This window comes from Enhydra lutris, unplaced genomic scaffold, assembly GCF_002288905.1.
Source record: "Enhydra lutris kenyoni isolate GAN:26980312 unplaced genomic scaffold, ASM228890v2 scaffoldscaffold17, whole genome shotgun sequence".
NCBI lineage: Eukaryota > Metazoa > Chordata > Mammalia > Carnivora > Mustelidae > Enhydra > Enhydra lutris.
The window spans coordinates 36,452,758-36,475,529 of record NW_019154101.1 but is presented as its reverse complement, the minus strand read 5'-3'; the positions used below and the strand labels follow the sequence as shown (position 1 = coordinate 36,475,529).

The 22,772-nt window shown below is 41.1% G+C and overlaps 1 protein-coding gene across 1 annotated transcript; it reads left to right on the top strand.

Moving 5' to 3' along the window:
• Positions 1-46: 46 nt before the first annotated feature.
• LOC111147867 (adenosine deaminase, tRNA specific 2) lies at positions 47-21,167 on the top strand. Its single transcript, XM_022504132.1, has 6 exons — positions 47-145; positions 9,908-10,012; positions 13,198-13,348; positions 14,783-14,889; positions 20,374-20,446; positions 20,562-21,167. The coding sequence occupies exons 1-6, from the start codon at positions 47-49 to the stop codon at positions 20,603-20,605; spliced, it is 579 nt and encodes a 192-aa protein (XP_022359840.1). The 3' UTR covers positions 20,606-21,167.
• Positions 21,168-22,772: the final 1,605 nt, after the last annotated feature.

Here is a 22,772-nt window from a genome sequence, read left to right as displayed (position 1 = left end):
CCGCGGCCCCAGCCTCTGGCGCCGAGCACCGCGGCCCCGGTGCAGCATGGAGGCGAAAGCGGCAGCCACGCCGGCTCCTGGCGGCGGCGTGTGCTCTGTGACCGCGGAGGAGACCGAAAAGTGGATGGAGGATGCGATGCAGATGGTGAGGGGTGCAGGAGGTGGACGCCGTGGGTGGGAAGTTTCATTAGCCCCCTTCGTGACCCGAGCATTTGAGCAGACGCCCGGGGTGTGCTTTCTCGCCACCGGAATCTGGATGGCGGTCACGTTTTCTGGGTGGACAGCTGGCTTTGCTGCCCTGAAATTGTCTTTAGTCTCACAGTGCTTTAGTCTCACAGAGAGGAAATAGAGAAATCATTTCTTTTTTTTCACTGGCATGTCTGAGCCAAACATCCTCATTCAGCTGCTGCTGGCACGGAACGTGCTGAGTCCCCTTCTTTCCCCCAGACACCCTCGCAAATCCGGAAAGTCACATTCTCCCGTATTTATGACCTCTTGAACCTCTCCAGTAGGAGAAAGGACGCTGATAGATGAGGATAAAAACAAATCCCTGCACAGCCAGATCCTACCAGTCATTCATCTGTCCTCCTGCCCTCTGGCCTTTTCACTTCCTTCCTTCGTTCCCTCCAGGACGGCTGGTTAATTAGGGCTCTGATCTGATTTGTGTACAATCCAAGCCTTCCCCATACTTCTGTGTGCCAGTGAGCCCTTTCATGGGGGAGAAGAGTGTGTTTGGCATACGTATGTAAAATGTCCTTCCGTTTCACATTTTTCTAAAGCTGCTGTAAAGGAAATCTTTTTTCATACATGGTTCTGATTGTATTTTCCTAGTGGCCTCTGGTCTCCAGTAGTTAATTGATTGCATAATTATGTATTCATTCACTCTGCAGATGTTTATGGAGTTCACCATGCTTGGCATTGGGAATTCAGCCCTGAGACTGATTTTGGTATATTCCTCTCTGTTCTGCGTTCATACTGTTTCCCCGGCATTCATTCGCTATTACAGCCAAAGGTTTTTCTCTAAGCCCGGATGCATGACAGCGTCTATCCATTTGTTTCTGCTACTTACAGAATGTCCCTTTAAACGTGTTTCTCATACTTTTTTGAAAACGATCCAGAGTAAAAAAAGACCATTTTATATTACAACCCAGTGAATAACACACGTAGCTATCACCGAAACAAAAGTTTCACAGAACAGTACTTAACCTTCCTTTGTACAGGTTTCCTGGTACTTTTTGAGTGGGGGAGGGGTGTGCTTGTATTTCTGACAAATATTCCACATCCGTGATCCTCTTCAGTCAGAAGTTTTTTAGAACGATGCTGTTGGCCTTGGCCAGTCGGAGAATGGAGTCGTCTGACTCACCCATCCTGGTAGTGGCCCCTCAGATAGCGTAGTGTAAACTGGTAGTTGAATCTGCCTGTTGTCTGGTCACTCAACCACGTTCGTCTGAGTGGACCGTGAGCCGTGGTGCGGATGGTGCGGTTGCTGGCAGAGCGATTCCGCGGCAGGTCCAGCCAGGTCCACGAATTGGCCAGCATCGCCCTGCAGGTCCAGAGCGCGCCTGCCGCCCCCGCCCCCGCCACCGCCCCAGCGCAGAACGCTCTTTCGTCCATTTTTGAAAAAAAAAAAAATGCTGGTCCTGACCCACTAACTTGATTTTATGACCCATTCTTTGAGCTCACTTCATAATTTATTTCCTCCAATAAACTTACAAGATATGTAGCGTTCCAAAACTTTACTGTTCACATATACATTTAAAAATTAATTTGTAACTTGTCATATGGATTTGTTTGTCCTGAACCTCTTTTATGTTATTAAATCCTCTACATTGGAGACAAGGAGTTTGCACGTGATATCAACATCTCACTCTCCCTTCTCCAAATCATTTCAATAATGCGTATGCCGGGCAGCTTCTTCCTAAATAGTGAAGATGATAAATTATACACAAAAAGGCTAAAATTCCCTAGAGTAAGCTGCATTCGTGTCCTTCCATGGACGAGAGTTCCAGAGGGCAGATGATGCCTGAATGCTGAGAAGTCAGAATTTATGAGCCCTTCTGTTTATTTTCATTTGCTTCAGGAGCTCTCTCCTCAGAGTATTTATTTGCGGAGGCTGCTTAGGTGAAATTTTCAGAGATGCTACCATGGAGAACTTAATAGTGTTTTTGAAAACAGATAACTGTATCAGTCATTGGGTTTTCCTGCTCATGTAGCAGAGCTGGGATTTTTTTTTTTTCTATCCTTTCACATTTTGGGTCTTTATTTTCCTTGAAGTGTCTTTTGGTCATAATATATTGGAATATTTCCTCTATCTATCTCTGCACTCTTCTCTAGACTTCTGGACTTAATACTTAAGTACTTTTACTACTTTTTGCTGTGACCTTGCACAAGTCATCTCCTACCCCCTTCCCTTCCTACCCTGTAATATGAGATGGTTGTACTCCACATAGTTTCTCAGATCTCTCTGGCTTTGACATTTTTGTCTCTTAATTGGATTATATATTTTTTAGGATTTTATTTATTTATTTGACAGAGAGAGAGCAAAGGCAGGGTGAGGAGGAGAGGGAGAAGCAGGCTAACCGCTGAGCAGAGAGCCCTATGTGGGGCTCGATCCCAGGACTCCCAGGATCTGGACCTGAGTGGAAGGCAGATGCTTAACCAACTGAGTCGCCCAGGAGCCCCTCTTAATTGGATTATAAAAACCTAGGGGATGTGATTACCTAGTTTTCCTATACCTACATAAGGTCAAGAAGGACCTTAACTTAGCTCTTGTATTTTGGTTTTGGCCTATACATGTTCTTCTAGGTCTTAAAGAAGGGGAAAAGTGGTTGTCATAAATCTTGTGCTTTGTTTAGTCTCTCCCTCCCCACTACAGAAACTTCAAAGCTTGAACTACTTCAAAGATTGTTGAAGTAATTCAAGGTTTACTATGTACTTCTGAGAAGAGTTTAAGATTCGACAAGAAGCATAGACAGAGCCAAATGTGCTCACATCTGAGGAATTTGACAGGGAAATATGCAGGGTACATGTAGTAGGGAGGATACTAGCATCTTCATAGCATTTGTGCAGAGTAGACATATGTAAATGGCCGATACGGATAAGTAGAATGTCTGGCTCTGATTGGACCAGCCAAGTCATATAATTTCTGGGTCTTACTGTTTAAAATAAAGGGGTTGTGCTAGAAAACTTCTATCCTAGTCTATGATTTTAATCTACAGACATAAGCCTGAATTATAAAAGAAAGGAAAACAGTTTTTGAGAAAGCTTAAAATCTATTTTTTTAAAATGTTGTCTAAAGTAAGTGAGTCTGAGCAAAAAGCCATACAACCCTAATAGTTCAACAGATATAACATTTTTGGAAGGCAACCTGGCATAATATGATTAACAGCCTCAAAAAAAAAATGTTCATATCATTTGACTTAGTAAGATAAATATGTGGCATTTAGCTTAAGGAAATAGTTTAGAAAGATAAAAGTAATCATTGTCATTTCAGTGTTTCATGTAACAGGGAAAACTAGGAAGCATTTCAAACTTCCGATGAAGGCAAATGGTTAAATTATGGTATATTACTGTGTTGAATAATGTGCTTTTATCAAAACGGTTATGGCTATTAGGTACAAACATGACATTAACTATCACAGCTACATATGATTTTCAACATTAAGCAAGCAGAATACAAATTATTTTATACTATACATATACATTTAGAGGTTAGGCCTATGTTCAAACCCTAGAATGGCTACTGACAGCCAGCTAACCTTGACAGGTTCTTAACCTTTCAGCCACAGAGGCCCCTTCTGTAAAATGGGTATATAATATCTATGTCACAGGGTTGTCTAGATTAAAAGAGATAATGTTTGTAAAGTCCCTGACACATTATGCTCAATAAATAAAAGCTGTTTTTTTTTTCTTTATCAAATAAACAAAGACTAGAGGAGAACACACACACAAATAATTAGTTAACATGGTAAAGATATGGGTCTTTTTTTTTTTAAGATATGGGTAATTTTAAAGAAATTTTTCACTATGCTTTTTTAGTAAAAATCTAATAAAGAAGATAGCATAAGAAGAAAACCAGAAAGGAGCCCGTGGTAAGTAGATGTTAGTGGAATAGAGATGGGTTCTTTATACCATCAAAGGCAGAAAACAGAAGAGAAAGATAGATGGGTTTTAATTACATAAATATTAAAAACTTCTGCATGTTAAAAGGACAAGGTACAAAGTAACAACGCAAATTCACAAAGAAATGATCAGACTTGACTGAAAGTTGGTGGGAGAGTTGGAAAGTATGAGAGGAGATGGATTGAAAACTATGTAAATTATTTAATTAGTTTAATTCTATTTTGAACTTGACAGCAAAACAAATATGTATTTTATTGAACAGCATTTCACCTAAACCCATTTTCGTGGGGTTTTAGGGTTGTTCTCACCACCTTCTCTCTAACCCACCATTCCCAGCTGCTCAACCACTCACCCTCAGCATGGTGGGCTGGGTTAGTTCCTCATTAATAACCTGATTTGCCCCACCGCTCATGTTTTCTCTCTCATTTGGACACCAGTTGAAGGCTTTTCACAAAAAACTAGTTACTCTAAGCAAATAGGAGGACAGTGGAAGAGAAGAAGGGACGTGGAATAAAGGAGCTACATTTGCTGGAAGGAAAAAGAGAGAATCAGAAAGAAAGTATGAAAGGCACACGTCCAGTCACCTGGGGGCCTGGGTGGAGCAGGAGGCTGCTGGGCTTTTTTCCAGGTGACCTAAGTCAGGGCTTGAAAGACAGTGGGCTCCACAGGTTCTCCCTGTCCTCTGCCACTCCTTCCCCATTGGGCCTTGAATTCCCTTCTACATGCTTGAGATAGCTACACAGCCACACATAGAATTACCTCTTCAGGAGATAGTTTTATAGAAAATCTGTGTCACGTGGCCCCCTCATTTGTTTCTTGCAGTTTTTTAGCCTTCAACTTTCTAGGTCTCACTCTCCTTTTGTTCCTTGAACTAGGCCTCTTTTGAATCCCAAAAGTGACAAAGTAGCTGGTCAGCGGTGACTAGAGTAGAAATTTGAGGCCGGGTGGCCAGGAACCTGCACCTTGTAGGTGTTCCATAAATATTTGTTGAAGAAATGAATGCCTGAAACAGATTGCCTGGATTTTGGCCTTGTCCTCTGAACAGGAGCAAATCCCCTAACACCCCCATGTCTCCATTTACTCATCTGTAAGCTGGGGAAGCTCACTGAATCGATCTCATAGGGTTGTAAGTGAAATGCAATAATAATGATAAAATGCTTAAAATAGTCCTGGGTCAAAGTAAATTTTTCTTTTCTTTTCTTTTTTTTTTTTTAAAGATTTTATTTATTTATTTATTTGACAGACAGAGATCACAAGTAGGCAGAAAGGCAGGCAGAGAGAGAGAGGAGGAAACAGGCTTCCTGCTGAGCAGAGAGCACTATGTGGGTCTCCATCCCAGGACCCTGGGATCATGACCTGAGCTGAAGGCAGGCAGAGGCTTTAACCCACTGAGCCACCCAGGCGCCCCATCAAAGTAAATTTTTCTATAGTTGTAAGCTCTTATAATTTGCAAGCTCAGAATTAGAACAATTGTTATGTAGACATAATAGTCTATGGTAATAGGTAGAAGCTAGAAATTTTAACCTGTAGATAGGTCACTCTTCAAGCCACTGGTTTTCATTTTCACCTTCCACTAAAATTGCATCTGTGTCACCGACCCTTTTTTCTTGGTCTGTGTCCCTCCCCCGTCCCCGCGGCTCCCCCCCCCATCTTCCCTAACAGCAGACACCTTTTCTTTCTTTTCTTTCTTTCTTTCTTTCTTTCTTTCTTTCTTTCTTTCTTTCTTTCTTTCTTTCTTTCTTTCTTTTTCTTTCTCTTCCTTTCTTTCTTTCTTTCTTTCTTTCTCTTCCTTTCTTTCTCTCTCTCTCTTTAAATATTTTATTTATTTATTTTAGAGAGATTGCACAAGCAGGGGGAGCGGCAGTGGGAGAGGGAGAAGCAGACTCCCTCCTGAGCAGAGCCACCCAGTTGCTCTGACACTCTTGATTTTCCTCCTACCTTCCTAGGCATTTCTTCTTAACCTCCATTGCAAGATATTTCTCGTTTACTCTACTTTTACTATTATTTTTTAAACTTTTCCTTTTGAAATAATTATAGATTCACAGAAGTTGCAAAAAAAAAAAAAAGTATATAGGGAAAGCTCATGTACCCTTCACCCAGCTTTCCTCTGTGTTAACATCTTAGGTACCTGCCGTGCAATGATCAACCAGGAGAAGCACATTGCTGCAATCCGTAGAGCTTATTCAGATTGAACTGGCTTTGTATGCACACGTGTGTGGAGTTCTGTGCAATTTTGTCATGGTTGGTTTTGTTGACCCACCACCGGAACTGCTCAGTTACCACAAGGCTTCTTCGTGCTACCCTTCATAGCTACTATTCTCTCTCAAGCCTTTAAGCCCTGGCAGGCACTAATCCATTCTTCGTAGCTGTAATTTTGCATTCAGGAATGTTATATATGTGAATATAGAATCTTCTGGGAGGGGTTGGTTCTTTTCATTCAGCATGATTTCCTTGAGGCCCATCCAAATGTTGAGTGAATCAGTAGTCTGTTCCTTTTGTTGCTGTGTAGTATTCTATGGGATGGACGTACCATAGTTCAACTATTCATCCTCTGAAGGACATTTGGATCATTTCCAGTTTTTGCCTATTATGAATAAAATACCTACAAACATTTGTGTCTCTATATCAATTTATGTACTGTATGAGCATAAGCTTTCGGTTCCTTGGGATAATGCCTGAGAGTGCAATTGCTGGGTCATATGTTAACTGCATGTGTTGCTTTTTAAGAAGCTACCAAACTGGTTTCCAGAATGACTGTACCATTTTGTAGTCCTACCAGCAGTGTATAAGTAAGTGACCCCATTTTTCTTCAGCCTCACCAGCGTTTGGTGTTTTTACTTTTTATTTTAGCCACTGATGGTGTGTAGTGGTAACTCATTGTGGTTATAATTTGCATTTCCCTAATAGCTAATGCTATGAGTATCCTTACATATGCTTATTTGCCATCTCTATGCCCTCTTTGGTGAAGTGCCTTTTAATGTCCTTTGCCCATTTTCTAGTCGGATTGTTTTTGGATTTTTTTGTTGTTGAATTTAGAGTTCTTTGTATAGTCTTGATAGTAGACCTTCGTGGGATATGCAGTTTGCAAATACTTTCTTTCAGTTTTAGCTTGTGCTTTCTTTTTCGTAACAGTGTATTAGTTTCCTGTGGCTTCTGTAACAAATCACTACAAACTAGGGGGCTTAAAACGACACAAGTTTATTCTCTTACAGCTCTAGCTGCCAAGTTTTTGAAATTCATTTCATTGAGCCAAACCCAGTGTGCCAGCAAAGCTATGCCCTCTGAAGGTTCTAGAGGTGAATATGTTTCCTCAACTTTTCCAGCTTCTGGAGCAACATTCTTTACTTGACTCATGGCTTTTTTGCTTGACTCATGGCTCCTTCCTCTATCTTCAAAGCCAACGGTATAACGTCTTCAAATCTCTTTCTCTGCCTCTCTTATTAGGAGACTTGTGATTGCATTTAGGGCCACCCGAATAACCCAGGATAATTTTCCTGTCTCAAGATATTCAATAAATATTTGTTGGACTAGTAAATGATTTCTCTTTTGTGTGTGCGTAGGGTTCTGTGTACTCCCAATCTAATTTTAAATAACATTTTTCGTGTGCTGATTGCCTTAACTATGTGGGTACTCAGCATCACCATCCTCGCTAGCTGTCAGTCGTCCTCCTGGCTTTCCTTTCTCTAGTAGCCAATGGTGCATTTGTGTATTTATTTATTTGTGTATTTATTTATTATTTGTATATATTCACCAAACCTTGGAACTCTTCAGACTTTCGAGTTTTGCATAACCTGGCATGCTTTAGCCATTGTTACAGAACTGAACAGAGCTAGCCTGTGGGTGGTTCATGACCCAGTTCAGAAGAATGCAGTCTTACTGCTTCAGCTACTCTCTCCCTACATCTCTGTAGGCCCTAGCTCTGTCCTACCACTCTGGAGGAGGAAGGAGAGATACAGTTTGCTATCTCTGTGCTGTGTGCCTCTCCTTTCACCTTTATTGGCCCTAGGACAAGTTAAGTGTCAGTTAAGAGCCTGGTTAAAGTGGCTAAGTAACCCATGTTAGCATGGTGATAGAAAATTATTGCTACTCTAAATAAAACATAGCTGGGAATTGGGGCTAGTGCAAGAGGTACAATATGCAGTCTTAAGCAATATCTTCAACCTTATACTGTATATGCCTTAGGCTGTATGTGAATACCAACACTTAATTGGTAATCTGGTTTTCCAAAGTGTCTTCAGGTCTGTCAAAATAAGAAATGCTGTGCCTTTCTAAAAACAGCTATACTTGGAGTTTCTTGACTACAGTGAGTTGGAAATGATTACACACTAGTTCCAGGGTTGTGTTCTTCCTTTGTTCGCTCTCAGCAACAGGATCAAGGAGTATGCAGATATAACCTGCTTGCTTTTGCCCTCTGCCCAAAGAAGTACTCTTTAACTATCTTGGGCCTCAACTGCTGTGGTTCAGTCAGCAACAAAGTCAGGAGAAAAATGGACAGCCTCTGATGGAGGAGACTTTGCAAATATAACCAGTGGTTTGCCCTTTCCAGGATGCGGGTGGTGGACATATCCTTAAGCTTACTTTTCTAATGGATATTTTTCAGTCGAGATGTTCTTTACAGCCAATGAAATACACGGGTCTTAGATTTGTTGTCCATTCAGTTTAGACTGATGCAAACATCTGTGTAACCCACCCCCTTTACAAGATAGAGTTTTGACCACCCTGGAAAAGTTCCTTGTGTCCCTTTCCAATCAGTCTATAGATGCCTTTCCAGGAAGAAATTGCTATCATTGTGTTTAGTTTTGTCTGTTCTAGTACTAAACCTGAAGGGAGCCATACAGTTTGTATGCTTTTGTGTTTGACTTCTTGCACTCAGCGTGTCTGACACTCACCCGTGTTGTTGTGCGTATCTCGAGCTTGTTGCTTTCCATCGCTCACTAGCAGTCCATCGTGCCACTGTGCCGCAGTTTGTTTCCCCGTTCTCTTGTTGGCACACACCTGTGCCATTCATAGATTTGGGCTATTATGAATCAAGCTATTATGAACATTCTTTTACAAGATTTTTTTTTTTTTTTGTGGCCATGTATTCCCTTCTCTTAATAAATACTTAGGATTAGAATTTGTTCATAGGCTACATGTATATTTACTTTTTAGAAAAATTTCCCAAGTGTTCTCCAAAGTGGTTGTGCCATTTTAGCATAGAGCGCTCCAAAGCTTTTCTTGTGTCAAAGCAGAAATAGCACAGAGAGACGTCCAGGCTGGTTACCTTCATGCTGTTGGAACTCGAGAGGGTATCTTCTATAATATTTAGTGAAACAAAAAAATGAAGCAAGTAGAATTTCAACAAGGAGAGGACTTCAGTAAAATATTTATACATTCTTTTATATATATATAAGAGTTTTATACATTTCTCTTATACATTCTTTTATATTTATATATAAAAGTATTTATATATTCTTTTCCTTTGCAAATATGTATGTGATCTCCGAAAAGCTGCACAGGCCCTGCCACTGTAGGAAGAGGCAATAGCAGCAGCCTTTTGCTCACTTCTGCTTCCAGTGAGAAGAAAAAGAACCAGGGGCTTGGAACCAGTGAGGGGGGTTTGTTCCCGAGTCTCCCTTAATACAGATAGAACAGAACAGAGGCACTAAATACTGAACTGTATGTGAGGGAAGGGAAAGCTCAGCTGTATTTCTTTGTTCTGGTGTTTATACATGTGTGCTTAGGATATGTGTAGTCTTTTCAAGTATTGAACATTACTTCTTAAATTTTCTACTTTGTCTTTTAGGCCAAGGAAGCCCTAGAAAATATTGAAGTTCCTGTTGGCTGCCTTATGGTCTACAACAATGAAGTTGTGGGGAAGGGACGAAACGAAGTTAATCAAACCAAAAATGTATGTCGGTTGAATAGTTTAATTGCAGACATACAACAGTAAGGGTAGGAGTGCACTGCACTTCATCACAGTTGGCAAGAAGGTGGGTCTGTGTCAAGACCTGTAGGTATGAATGGAAGAGTAGTTTCCCTTAACTTTTCTTTTTTTGAATGCCTTCCTCTCTGATTATAAAAGTGATCCATGTTGGTTTTTTAAAATTTGGAAAATACAAAACGTTTAATGAAACAATACAATCTTTGGGGCTAATTTTCTATTTCATGGAGTTTTACTTTAGCATTGAGTGAAACTCAAGAAAGAATTTTATTACTTTGGAGTGTCAGTACTGAAGAAATGAATCTATCTAATCTCCATCTTAAGCAAATCTAATACAGAAAAATTCCACTTTACAAAACTCATCAATTTAACTCATATCACATTATGTAGTACCTTTAAATAATGTTTTCCTTCCAGTAAATTAAAAAATCACCTTCAGTTTATACCTTTAGAGGTATTAAAGGATTGTGTAGAGGAAACTGTTCGTTTACTAGATAATTCAATGGAATAAAGTCTCTACTACCTGCTGTCTCTATACCTACGTGTGGTATACACTTTATTATTTTTTAAAATTTTTATTTATTTTTTTAGAGAGAGAGGGCACACATGCATGAGTGTGGTGGGGAGAGGGAGAGAGAGAATCTTAAGCAGGCTCCACACCCAATGCTCGATCTTATGACCCCAAGATCATGACCTGAGCTGAAAACAAGAGTTGGATGCTTAACCCAGGCATCCTGATATTACACATTAATAGTTTGTGTGCCTTTATGTTATTGTGGTTAGGTTGAGAAGTTCGTGAATTAAGGCAACGCTTCTTCTATCACAACAGTGTGTCACAGTAAGTATAAATGAATTCCAGTTTTAGGATTATCAGAAATACTAGGTGGACTCACAGCTTATAACCATAACACTGCTCACACAGACTTTGATCTTATCGTTCAGTCCTGGGAACCAGAGAACAGGCTGGGGCTGGTACTGGTGCTATGGGGTATTTAATATTTATCCATCACATCTGTCAAAAAGAAAACACATGCAAAGTAGGAACCCAGATTCACAGAGCAATTATTATTTGGATATCAAAACATTTGTGAGGTAAGTAATAAGCATGATGTAGCAATTAGTAAATACACAGATACTTGTCGGGGAGTAGAATTCTGTATTTTAAGTAATTGCCCTCTCTCCCTGTTTTGTGTATTTTGTGGTTTGGGATAATATCTTTAATATCAGAACTTTGAATGCCCCGATGTCCATCTAACCCCCCAGTGACCTGGGTTTCTTCTGTATCTTGAAATTAACCTGCATTTATTTTGGTTTCTGTACCTGATAGAAGATTGCCCTATAAAATACTATACAAAGACTCTTGACCCCAAATGAGGAAACCTGAGTCCTGCTTTTGGCTCTGATACTACCATCACCTCTCCCGCTGTGTGTTTTTAACATGTCCTAAATTAGCTTCTGGAGGGGTGGAGGGGCGCCAGGGTTGCTCAGTCGGTTAAGCAGCCAACTCTTGATTTCGGCTCAGGTCATGATCTCAGGGTCCTGGGGATCGAGCCCCAAGGCGGGCTCCATGCTCAGCATGGAGTCCACTCCCTCTCTATTTGCCCCTCCCCCTCCTCTCTCTCTCTCTCTGTCTTTCTCTCTGATAAATAAATAAATCTTAAAAAAAAGAAAAAAAAAAAAAAGCCCAGGGGTGCCTGGCTCAGTGGGTTAAAGCCTCTGCCTTCGGCTCAGGTCATGATCTCAGGGTCCTGGGATCGAGCCCTGCATTGGCTCTCTGCTCAGCAGGGAGCCTGCTTCCCCCTCTCTCTCTGCCTGCCTCTCTGCCTACTTGTGATCTCTGTCTGTCTGTCAAATAAATAAATAAAATCTTAAAAAAAAAAAACAAAAAACAAACAAACAAAAAACCTAACACTTTCTTTACTTGTTTCCAGGACACTACATCACTCTGGATTTTCTAAAAAAGAGAGGTTGGTTGCAGGGATTCAGATAAATAGTTACTTATTGAGAATTCTGGGCAGATTTGACTCAGTAATTCTGAGGCTGATTGTTAAAAAGCCCCTGAATTGGGGAAACTTTTTTTTTTAAGCTCCTCAGTTACTTCTGCTATGCAGGCAGCTTTGGGAATCTATTCTCTAAAGTCCCTTCCAGCTCTGAGATTGTAACTCAGGACCAGCCTTGCTTCCACCTGCCTGTAGCTTCTGTGACACCTCGTGCCACTGTGCCAGCATCTCTCACACCCTACTCCACACCACAGGTTCATGAGCACTTCCTGTTTGCCCCAACCAGATACTGTACTTGCTGAGGACAGACTTTGTAACCTCATGCAGGATTTAGCACGATGGCTTGTACATAATTAACAATTAGCGTAAGCTTATTGATAAATGTGATTATCCTGAATATCATTAATAATTCTTGCATGGCAGAGCACGTGGACTGCAAGGAGCATATGCTTCTTGTAATTCAGTGTTTTATGAGGTATAGATGCCAGTGAATCCTGTTTTACATACGGGGGAACCAAGGCTTCGAGAAGTTGTGTAACCTGCCCAAGGCCACATAATAAGCGATGTCACAGTCAGGATTCAGACTCAACTATGGTTATTTCCACACACTGTGTGATTTCTCCTATAATCTGTGCCACTCAGGAGGTATCTGAGACTGATACCAAATCTGCTTTTCTCTAGAGTCTGCCAGAGTGAAAAATCTCATCCCAAAGAAAATGTAAGTGATGATATCCCACTAACTACCTACAGATTTGCCTAGAGTCAAGTGAGAGACGGCCTTGGAAATGTCTGGAATGGCCCACATGCTTGTGAAGACTTCAGGCTTCCCCTCGAATATTCACAAACTCTAGATTCCTTTTTTCCTCCCTGAGACTAATATTCTCTATGTCATTTTAATTGAAAGAGCATTTAGTTAACAGGTAGTTAACTAAAAATGCAGCATAATTCTCATGCTATCTCCTATTTGATGTCTTTTGTTGGTGAGGTTATGGCACTTGAACTGGGAGACACATTGCCAAGCATTAAGAGCATCCCCAAATGTTTATTCATTAAAACATTGGCAGAAGCATTAGGCCCATTTTTTTGGTATTGGTTTTCATATGTTTGCACAATACACTTACATGTTGATGTAATAAGCCTCTCTTTCTCCAGGCTACCCGACATGCAGAAATGGTGGCCATTGACCAGGCCCTAGACTGGTGTCATCGAAGTGGCAAGAGTCCTTCTGAAGTATTTGAACACACCGTGCTGTATGTCACCGTGGAGCCCTGTATTATGTGCGCGGCTGCTCTCCGCCTGATGAGTATCCTTTGACTTCGTGAGTTAAATGTCGTGTGCCCTTCCTGTAACCTTGAAAATGGCCAGACACATAACCTGCTTTTCTCATATGCAAAAACAGATTTATGAAGCAAGTTAAAATAGATTGTACCCCTTGGCCAAAAATTTTTAGGAAGGATTTTTAAATCATAGGATTTCTTCATTTTTTATCAATAGATGTAAAACTATTAACCAAATAAACTAGAGGAAGAAAAACTAAGAGCTAACAAACTTATGTAAAGATAAGTCACAAAATTAAAGTGGATTATAAAACTGCAGAGAAAATGTCTGAAGAATATGTACCTTTGAATAATAAGTGATTTAAAATTTTTCTTTCTCTGTTTATATGTTTTTGTTTGTATGTGTTTTGTTTATATATTTTTGCCAAGAATACCTGTTAAATTGTGTGAAAAATTTTAAGTCAAAAGTAAACATAAGGTAAAAAACAAGTCACTGATGATATTATAATTGTAAATAAATGGGAAATTGAGAAAGTTACAGCTTTTTTTTAAATTTATTATTATTATTTTTTAAAGATTTTAGTTATTTGACAGACAGAAATGACAAGTAGGCAGAGAGGCAGGCAGAGAGAGAGGAGGAAGCAGGCTCCCTGCCAAGCAGAGAGCCCAATGTGGGGCTTGATCCCAGGACCCTGGGATCATGTCCTGAGCAGAAGGCAGAGGCTTTAATCCACTGAGCCACCCAGACGCCCCTAAGAAAGTTACAGCTCTTTGAATTGTGTCTTTCATAGAGTAAGTGACACAAACACCGAGTGTTAGCAAGTTTGTCTCTAAGATCTTTAAAAAATTACTCACTTGTTCAAAAACTCAATTTCATACTTGCACATTTTTTATGTACTTATTTTGCTATGTATATGTGAAAAATTTTTATCACTTTAAAAATAACAGAGGGTTTTGAGTATTACATGTATAGTCTCTACTTTGTGAAGAAGGGGGTTCTGGTAAACTTAGAACTTTCTCCCCATCCTGCCTCACAGGGTGGCTCAACTTTGGTCTGTTTTATATTGGGGCATGGGTTATATTTTATTTGGCAAAAGGTTAGGGGACAATCCTATTTTTAAAAAGGTGAAAATCCCCAGATTAAATTCCTGCTTCCTTTCTGACTCCAATTCTCTAATGACTCAAGGAAAGTGAATTAGGAAAGACAAGAGAGAACACCAAACAATGAACATTCAGCAACTATGTATTTGGTTTTCAACTTCAATATTTGCAATTGTGAGATGTTAATCTCTAAATCCTTAAAACTTCTTTTGTGTAATGGGATTGTATGATTTTTAAAATTAAGCCTAAACTTAACTGTTTTTAAGAGTAGCCTGAGCTTGTCTGTCCAGGGTGGCCTGGTTTTGTCACTCTATGCACTTGAGCTGCATACTCTTTTCAGGACCTTAATTCTTTTTCATAAATCCCGCTGGTTGTGTATGGCTGTCAGAACGAACGGTTTGGTGGTTGTGGCTCTGTCCTAAATATTGCCTCTGCTGATTTACCAAATACCGGGAGACCATTTCAGGTAATGTCTCCCATTTATGCTCTTTCTTGCTAATGACTTTGATCTCTTCACGGGCTTGGGAATAGTTCATGTGTGGTCAGTACACCAGAAAGCCATGCTGGGACTAGACAGACTCTGGGACTTCTCATCAAGTTCATTTGTGCCTCAGTAGAAGACAGGTAATCATTTCCAGGTGAGTGCTTGCCTCTCTTAATTAGCAGAATCTCTCCAGAAGGAGAGTCCATGGCCTTCTCAGGTATCTCCTGATGGTTTCACCAGCGCCTGTTTTGGAGACGCTGTCACTGTTGACATTTTCCCTCGGTGAGTGTCCCCAGCTCCCTGCTGCCCCATGCTTATGTGAAGCTGGGCCTCTGTCAGTGACAGTAGATACTATTTATGATGCACACACAATATATTTGCTCAAAGTCCTTTTGCTTTATCACTATGTACTATTTTTTTTTACATTTTTAAAAAAGATTTTACTTATGAGAGAGACAGTGAGAGAGAGTGTGGGTGGGGGAGGAGCAGAGGGAGAGGGACAAGCAGACTCTGCACTGAGCCTAGAGCTCAACATGGGGCTCAATCTCAAAACCCTAAGATCATGAATGGAGCCAAAACTGAGGGCCACATACTTAACCAGCTGGGCCACCCGGGCATCCCTGTTGCTATGTACTATTTTTGTGTCTAGCAATGAATACTTGTATTTTCATTATGTTCCCCCTGTCTTTTTAATATTGAAATTTTCCCCAGACCCTAGTATCCACATTGCTTTCATCTTCTCTTTCTCTCTGTCTCTCTCTCTTTTTTAAAGATTTTACTTATTTGTTTGACAGAGAGAGACAATGAGAGAGGGAACACAAGCAAGGGGAGTATGAGAGGGAGAATCAGGCTCTCCGCTGAGCAGGGAGCCCAATGCGGGGCTCTATCCCAGGACCCTGGGATCATGTCCTGAACCAAAGGCAGAGGCTTAACCAACTGAGCCACCCAGGCACCCCTGCTTTCATCTTTTCTTAAAAATTTTATTTTCCCTTTAATCTTGCCACCTGTCCCAAAGTTTTTATGTTTGAGGCTATGTGCATTAAGAATTGGTAGTTCAGAGTTTGGCTTACAGACACATAGCATTTTTTGCAAACTGGTTTGATTGTTTTTTCCAAGGTTAATCCTGAAATATAATGTTTTAAAAAGAAAAGGATTTAATAAATGCTGGACATGGTGGGTGGTTAACTTCAAAGCCCTCAGATATTCTTAGGAGAATACTGAGTACCTATGAAGGGCTAAATTTGGCTGAATCCCACTGAGAATAAGTTTTGGAAAACATTCTATTTTGAGTCTTCCCAGCTGAACATTAGTTTTCCTAACAACTTCTGTACATTTTAGAATAGATGACATTTAACATCACATCAGGAAAGAAATTGTAATAAAATGATGGAGAGTAAACAATATAATCAGCTTGACCATTTAAAAAAATCTGCAAAGTGATTTTATTTTTCCAATCCCTTATATCAGTAGCTTGAATTTTGATTACCTAACTCTTTGCAAGTGAATTGCTGCTGACTTTGTACTTCATTTATGAAAAAGAGGTAAAGAATTTCTAAAAGTTTCTGGGCAGAATGAGGATGTGCCTTTAGATATCAGACACGGGTAGAAAATTTCTCTCCAACACCTCAGTGACATTGGTGCATAAACAGTCCTCGCCTACGCATCTCTGCACAGGGCGGATCTGGCTGAACTGAAGAGTAAGTTTGTTTGTAGTGTGTGTATCTGGCCAAAGTGGCTCCAGGGAAATGAATGACCATGATTTGAAGCCATATCTCCAGGTTCGATGCCAAATTAGTTTTTTTTTTTTTTTAAGTGTCTGAGATTCTTTTTTTTTTAAATTAAGATTTTATTTATTTATTTGACACAGAGAGAGAGAGAGATCACAAGTAGGAAGAGAGGCAGGCAGAGAGAGGGAAGCGGGCTCCCTGCCGAGCAGAGAGCCCAATATGGGGCTCGATCCCAGGACCCTAAGACCATGACCTGAGCCAAAGGCAGAGGCTTAACCCACTGAGCCACCCAGGTGCCCCAGTGTCTGAGATTCTAAAGAAAACATACCTTAGGTTTCTGGATCCTGTGTTTTCTCCCTTTATTGGACTGGGTTGGGTAGGAGAGTTTGTGGGAGGTGGGATGCTGTTTCTGTACTGCAGAGTCATAGAGTCATTTAATGCTTCTAAGCAGCATTAAGCTCATAGAGGAGACCTATAGAATTATTCTTTTCCGAGAAGATGGTGATTACCTTCTAATACAGACCTGGTCCATTTTTTAAACATTTATTTTAATAAGAATGTGTGCTTTTTATTAAAGCCACAAATTTGTAGTTATAATGAATAATTGAAAATACTGTCTTGGTATCACAGAGTGATGCAGTTTCCTTCTCCATCTATAACTCAGGGGTCTCATCCCAGACTGCATATTACAGAGCTTTTAGGTGTGGCTGTGGGAGGTCCCCACCCCAGACCAATTGGATAAGAAGGTGAGAGGGTAGAAGAGAATATAATATTTTTTTTTCTTTTTTAGTTTTATTTATTTTTCACAAACTCTGTGTCCAGGGCTAACTTTCACTAGATTGCAGGGAGGGAGCTGCTCTGCTACGTGAGAAACCCTTCACCCAGAAGCAGGTTTTCCATGAACATTCATTGATGATGGGTGAGGGGACAGGCCCCTTTATGTGTTCTCCCTGTTTCTCAGGAGAGGGGCTCACCACACCAGACCCTTTCCGAACGGGACTGTGGGGGTGAGGGGGTGGGGTCGCCCAGGCAGCCTTGGGCTGGGACGGCAGGGGGACCAGCTATCGGGGACCAACCAAGTTTCCACATCACTATCTTATCTTCCACCTGGGGGGGATTCTGACAGAGAGGCGTTCAGCCATAATCCCACAGAGTTCCCAGGTGATTCCACTGAGCAGCCAAGGTGGAGGAACACTGGTCTAACTTCATAGGAGAGGAGAGTGCTTTGTGTTAGTTGGTGTTCATGAGAGCATGAGAGGTGGCGCTCTGAGCAGCATGAACGCTTAATGTGGTGTGAGGAGAAGGGGACTGACCCACCATGGTTAGCATGATCTGAGAAGGTTGTGAGAACTGAGAAGCCAAGGGAGGAGAGAGCTCTAAAAGGAAGCAAGAATGGTCAGTAGTCTTCACAGCTGCAGAGAGTTGAGGAGGTTGGAAAGGGAACCAGTGTTTTGGTCAGTAGGGGCCTGTGGGATATCTGGAAGCAAAGCCAGTGAGGATGAGGTTGAGGAGGAAGTGAGAATCACACGAGCAAGAGCGAGGAGTCTGGAATGTTCTCAGGGACCAGCAGGGTAGCAGTTTGCCTGAGGGGCAGGGTGGAAGAGAGGTTATTGGGATCCCCCCCAAGCTTTACTGAGCTATAATTGACATATAACGCTGTGTACGTTTAAGGTATACAATGTGAGGATTTGATAGATGTATAGATTATGAAATATTTACCACAATAAAGCTAGTTAACACACATCCACCTCACATAATTACCATTTTGTTGTTGTTATGGTGAGAACATTTAAACTCTACACTCTTAACATAACAGTTTTCAAGAACACGATATAGTATTGTTAACTAGAGTCGCCCTGCTATACCTTAGATCCTCAGAATTTACCTTAGAACTGAAAATTTGTATCCTGGGATACAATGTTCTTCATTCCCTCCAACCCCCCACCCCTCCACTCCTGGCAACTACCATTCTACTCTCTGCTTCTATAAAGAAAGTGTTTTATAGCTATATATATCATTATATATATGCAATAGAGTGTTCAGCAGTAAAAAAGAAGGAAATTCTGCCATTTGAGACAGTGTGGATGGACCTTGAGGGTACTATGCCGAGTGAAGTAAGTCAGAGAAAGACAAATACAGTATCATCTCACTTACATATGCAGTCTAAAAACATCGAACTCTTAAAGGTTATTTCTTTTAACGGGGAAGGTTTATGTAGGCCATAGAGGCTCAGGTAAGAGCTGACTGAAGGCACAAGAGAAAGGGAGGTTCGTTCTGACCAATAGACCACACCAGCCAGGCCCTTGTGTCGGTGCTCATTACCAGCCTCCCCTCCTGTGGCTGCTTCCAGATGTGCCTCCCCAGAATCTCTGTCCATTTTATCATTTCATGCACCTTAGAAGGATGCCATGTATCAAGTCCAAATTCCTGTGACACAGCTTCAAAGCCCTGCATATTTTGACCTCATTTTATCTAATTCTTTATCTATAGGCCCCCACCCCCCATTAGTTGGTTTCCTCACACAGCCCAAGCTTATTCTTACTCTTTCCCTGAACTGTTCTGCTCAGTGTCTTAAAATATTTGTTTTTCTCTTAATTTTAAATTTTTATTTATTCTAGAGAGCACACGTGCACTTGCATGCGAGTTGGGGGATATGGCAGAAGGATAGAGAGAGAGAGAGAGAGAGAATCTTTTTTTTTTTAAATTTTTTTAAATGATTTTATTTATTTATTTGAGAGAGAGAGAGAGAGAGAGAGAGAGAGAGCATGAAAGGAGAGAGAGATCAGCGGGAGAAGCAGACTCCCCACCGAGCAGGGAGTCCGATGTGGGACTCGATCCCAGGACTACAGGATCATGACCTGAGCCGAAGGCAGTTGCTTAACCAACTGAGCCACCCAGGCGCCCCGAGAGAGAGAGAATCTTAAGCATGCTCAGTGCCTCGGGGGGAGCCCGTCTAGAGGCTCGATCTCATGATCCTGAGATCATGACCTGTGCCTAAATCGAGAGTCGGATGCTTAACTGACTGAGCCACTAGACATCTTAAATATTTGCTATCTTTAAGACAAGTTCAGATTTCGTCTTCTTATAATATTTCATGTAATTTCACTCCTTACCATTATCACAGTTTCTTATTCTTTCACGTATCGATCTCCTCTCTAGTTAGATACCAAAGACAGATCAAACTGAACACTTTAAAAAAGATTATTTATCTGAGAGAGAGGGAGCACAAGGAGCGGGGGCAGAGGAAGGCCAGCTCTGCACTAAACACAGAGCCCCTCCCGGGGGCCAACCTCACCACCCCAAGATGGGCCACTGGTAAATAGGAGTAGAGAAAAATAGTTCATGCTTAACAAACACTGAAGATATGCGAGGTATGTAACAGGTGTTATTTTTGTAATCTTATTTAATCTTCATGAAATCCCTCTGAGGTAAGTGCTATAATTACCTACCTTTTACACACAAGAAAGCTGAGGCACAGAGAGTTTAACTGTCATACGGAAGATCACACAGCTAATAATTTAGTACGTGGTTGAGAAAGAATAGTTGATTGGAGTGATGTTGAGTCCGTACATCTGTTCTTTTGGTAATGTTCTTACTTACCCACATTGCTGCTATCCCCAAAGTATATTAATGTTATCTGAAATAAGTTTATGTAATTATGTATACATTGCTGTGTTTATGGGATATAGGCCACATTTTCATATGCCAAAATTCATTCTCAGTTTTCTCATTTCATCAGTGCATTCCCGGATATCGGGCTGAGGAAGCGGTGGAAATGTTAAAGACCTTCTACAAACAGGAAAATCCAAATGGTCAGTTTTCCCCTGTTGTACAGAACGTAACCTCACTGAAGACAAATCAGTGTGAAGAGACTCGACAAGGGCCCACCTCTTCATTTTCTCTTTTCCTTTTCTATTCTTTTCACAGCACCCAAGTCAAAAGTTCGGAAAAAGGAATGTCAGAAACCTTGACTTGCTCTAATGGAAGGCTGATGCCTCTCGGTGACATTCTTGGACTGAAAGCTGTTGACATCGTTGAATCATGTTTACATATGTCCTTAACTCCTGGGAAAATCATCTCTCCCCATTTGCTCTGTTGATGGAACAAATCAGCACTTTTAAAAAGTCTCCCAGTTGTGAACAATGATTAGCTTTTCTGTAAGCTTAAAGAACATTTTAAGAAGGGGGAAAAAAACAAAGATTGAGGTTTTAGAAATCAGTAAGCAGTGCATAACCTTCTTGCCAAAAATCACTGTGCCCAGGTCAGGGAAGTACTGAGTTTCAGCGTATGTGCCTCCATACCCAGTGGGCTGGCATGTGTCTGGACTGGATGTACCACGCGGGGGACACCTGCGTTATGCCTGGCTCTTCAGAATTGGATGCTTCATTGTTTGTCGTCACTCTGTTCTCCCAGGGGTTGAGGGCCGTGACTTCCTTGGAATCTGTAGAAGAGTTATGTACATCTAGACTATGAATGTTTGCTCCTCAGAACAGGTTTTTTGTTGTTGTTTTTTTGCTTTTATAAAGCAGAAAAAATGCATATTTTTAAGACAAGTGCTTGAGCGTCATTTTTAACTCAGAGCATATTGCTATCATAAAACCATCCTTATGCCTTCTTTAAAAATGAAGATGAGGGGCGCCTGGGTGGCTCAGTGGTTAAATCCTCTGCCTTCGGCTCAGGTCGTGATCTCAGGGTCCTGGGATCGAGTCCCGCATCGGGCTCTCTGCTCAGCAGGGAGCCTGCCTCCTCCTCCTCTCTCTCTCTCTCTGCCTGCCTCTCTGCCTACTTGTGATCTGTCAAAAAAAAAAAAAAGAAGATGAATATTTTCTTAAAAATAAAAGGTAAGGGGCGCCTGGGTGGCTCAGTGGGTTAAAGCCTCTGTCTTCGGCTCAGGTCATGATCCCAGGATCCTGGGATTGAGCCCTGTATCGGGCTCTCTGCTCAGCAGGGAGCCTGCTTCCTCCTCTCTCTCTGCCTGCTTCTCTGTGATCTCCGTCTGTCAAATAAATAAATAAAATCTTAAAAAAAAAAGTAAAAGGTAAAAGTGGAAATGAGACAGTTCCTTCTTTATTATCAAGCAGCTGTCCTATGCCAGGCTCTATTCATTAAGTGAATCCTCAAACAAAACATGGAGCTGCTGTTGTAGCAGGGGGAGACGCCACCTAGATTATATAGTATTTTAGAAGGGGAGATGGAGAGGAGAAGGGAGTTGAGGGAAATTGGAAGGGGAGGTGAACCATGAGAGACTATGGACTCTGAAAAACAATCTGAGGGTTTTGAAGGGGCGGGGGGTGGGAGGTTGAGGGAACAAGGTGGTGGGTATTGGAGAGGGCACGGATTGCATGGAGCACTGGGTGTGGTGCAAAAACAATGAATACTGTTATGCTGAAAAGAAATAAAAAATTTAAAAAAAAAAGAATTAGGACAACAAGAAAAAAAACAGGGTAAACAGGGTAAAGAGGATAGACATGGCATTTGGGGTTGGGACTGCTGGTTGTGCAAGTAAATAGAATGGTTCGTTTAATCTGAAATCAAATTATTTCTTTTTATTAAAGTCCATATTTAGAATTGAAAGCTAAAATGCAAAAATGTGCACACAACCTTGGAAAGGGTCTCTGCAGCAGGAAGTCCCCGATACTCAGCCTTCTGACTGCAGCCAGTAAGGGGCCCACGCTGGTGAGCGAGCAAGCTTGCACAGCCTTGCTGGGTTCCACTGCGTCTGCCCAGAAGGGGGCCTCGCTGTTCCACCAGAAGCCCAGCTCCGGGCCCCTGTTGCATTTCTTCAGTGGATTCATTTCCTTGATGCAAAGCATCTGTATTTGTTGGTTCTGCCATTTGAGCGATGTCTGACTTGTTTGTTTTGAATTACATTACAGGCTGGAATGTAATTGTGGTAAAAGTATTTTTATATTGCTGAGAGTAGCAGCTAATCACAGTTACATGCTTCAGAGGATTTATAATTGCTTGGTTTTGTACATGTGTGTTTTTAACTGCATTTGATAAATTTTATGGGGAAGAATATGCATAATTTTAAATCTATAGTAATGTTACATGTAACTTCTCAATTTCACCTACTTTAAAAAATTATCTCTTCATTAAATTTTAGTGCTTTGACTAGTTTATTCCTTTCTGCAGTTG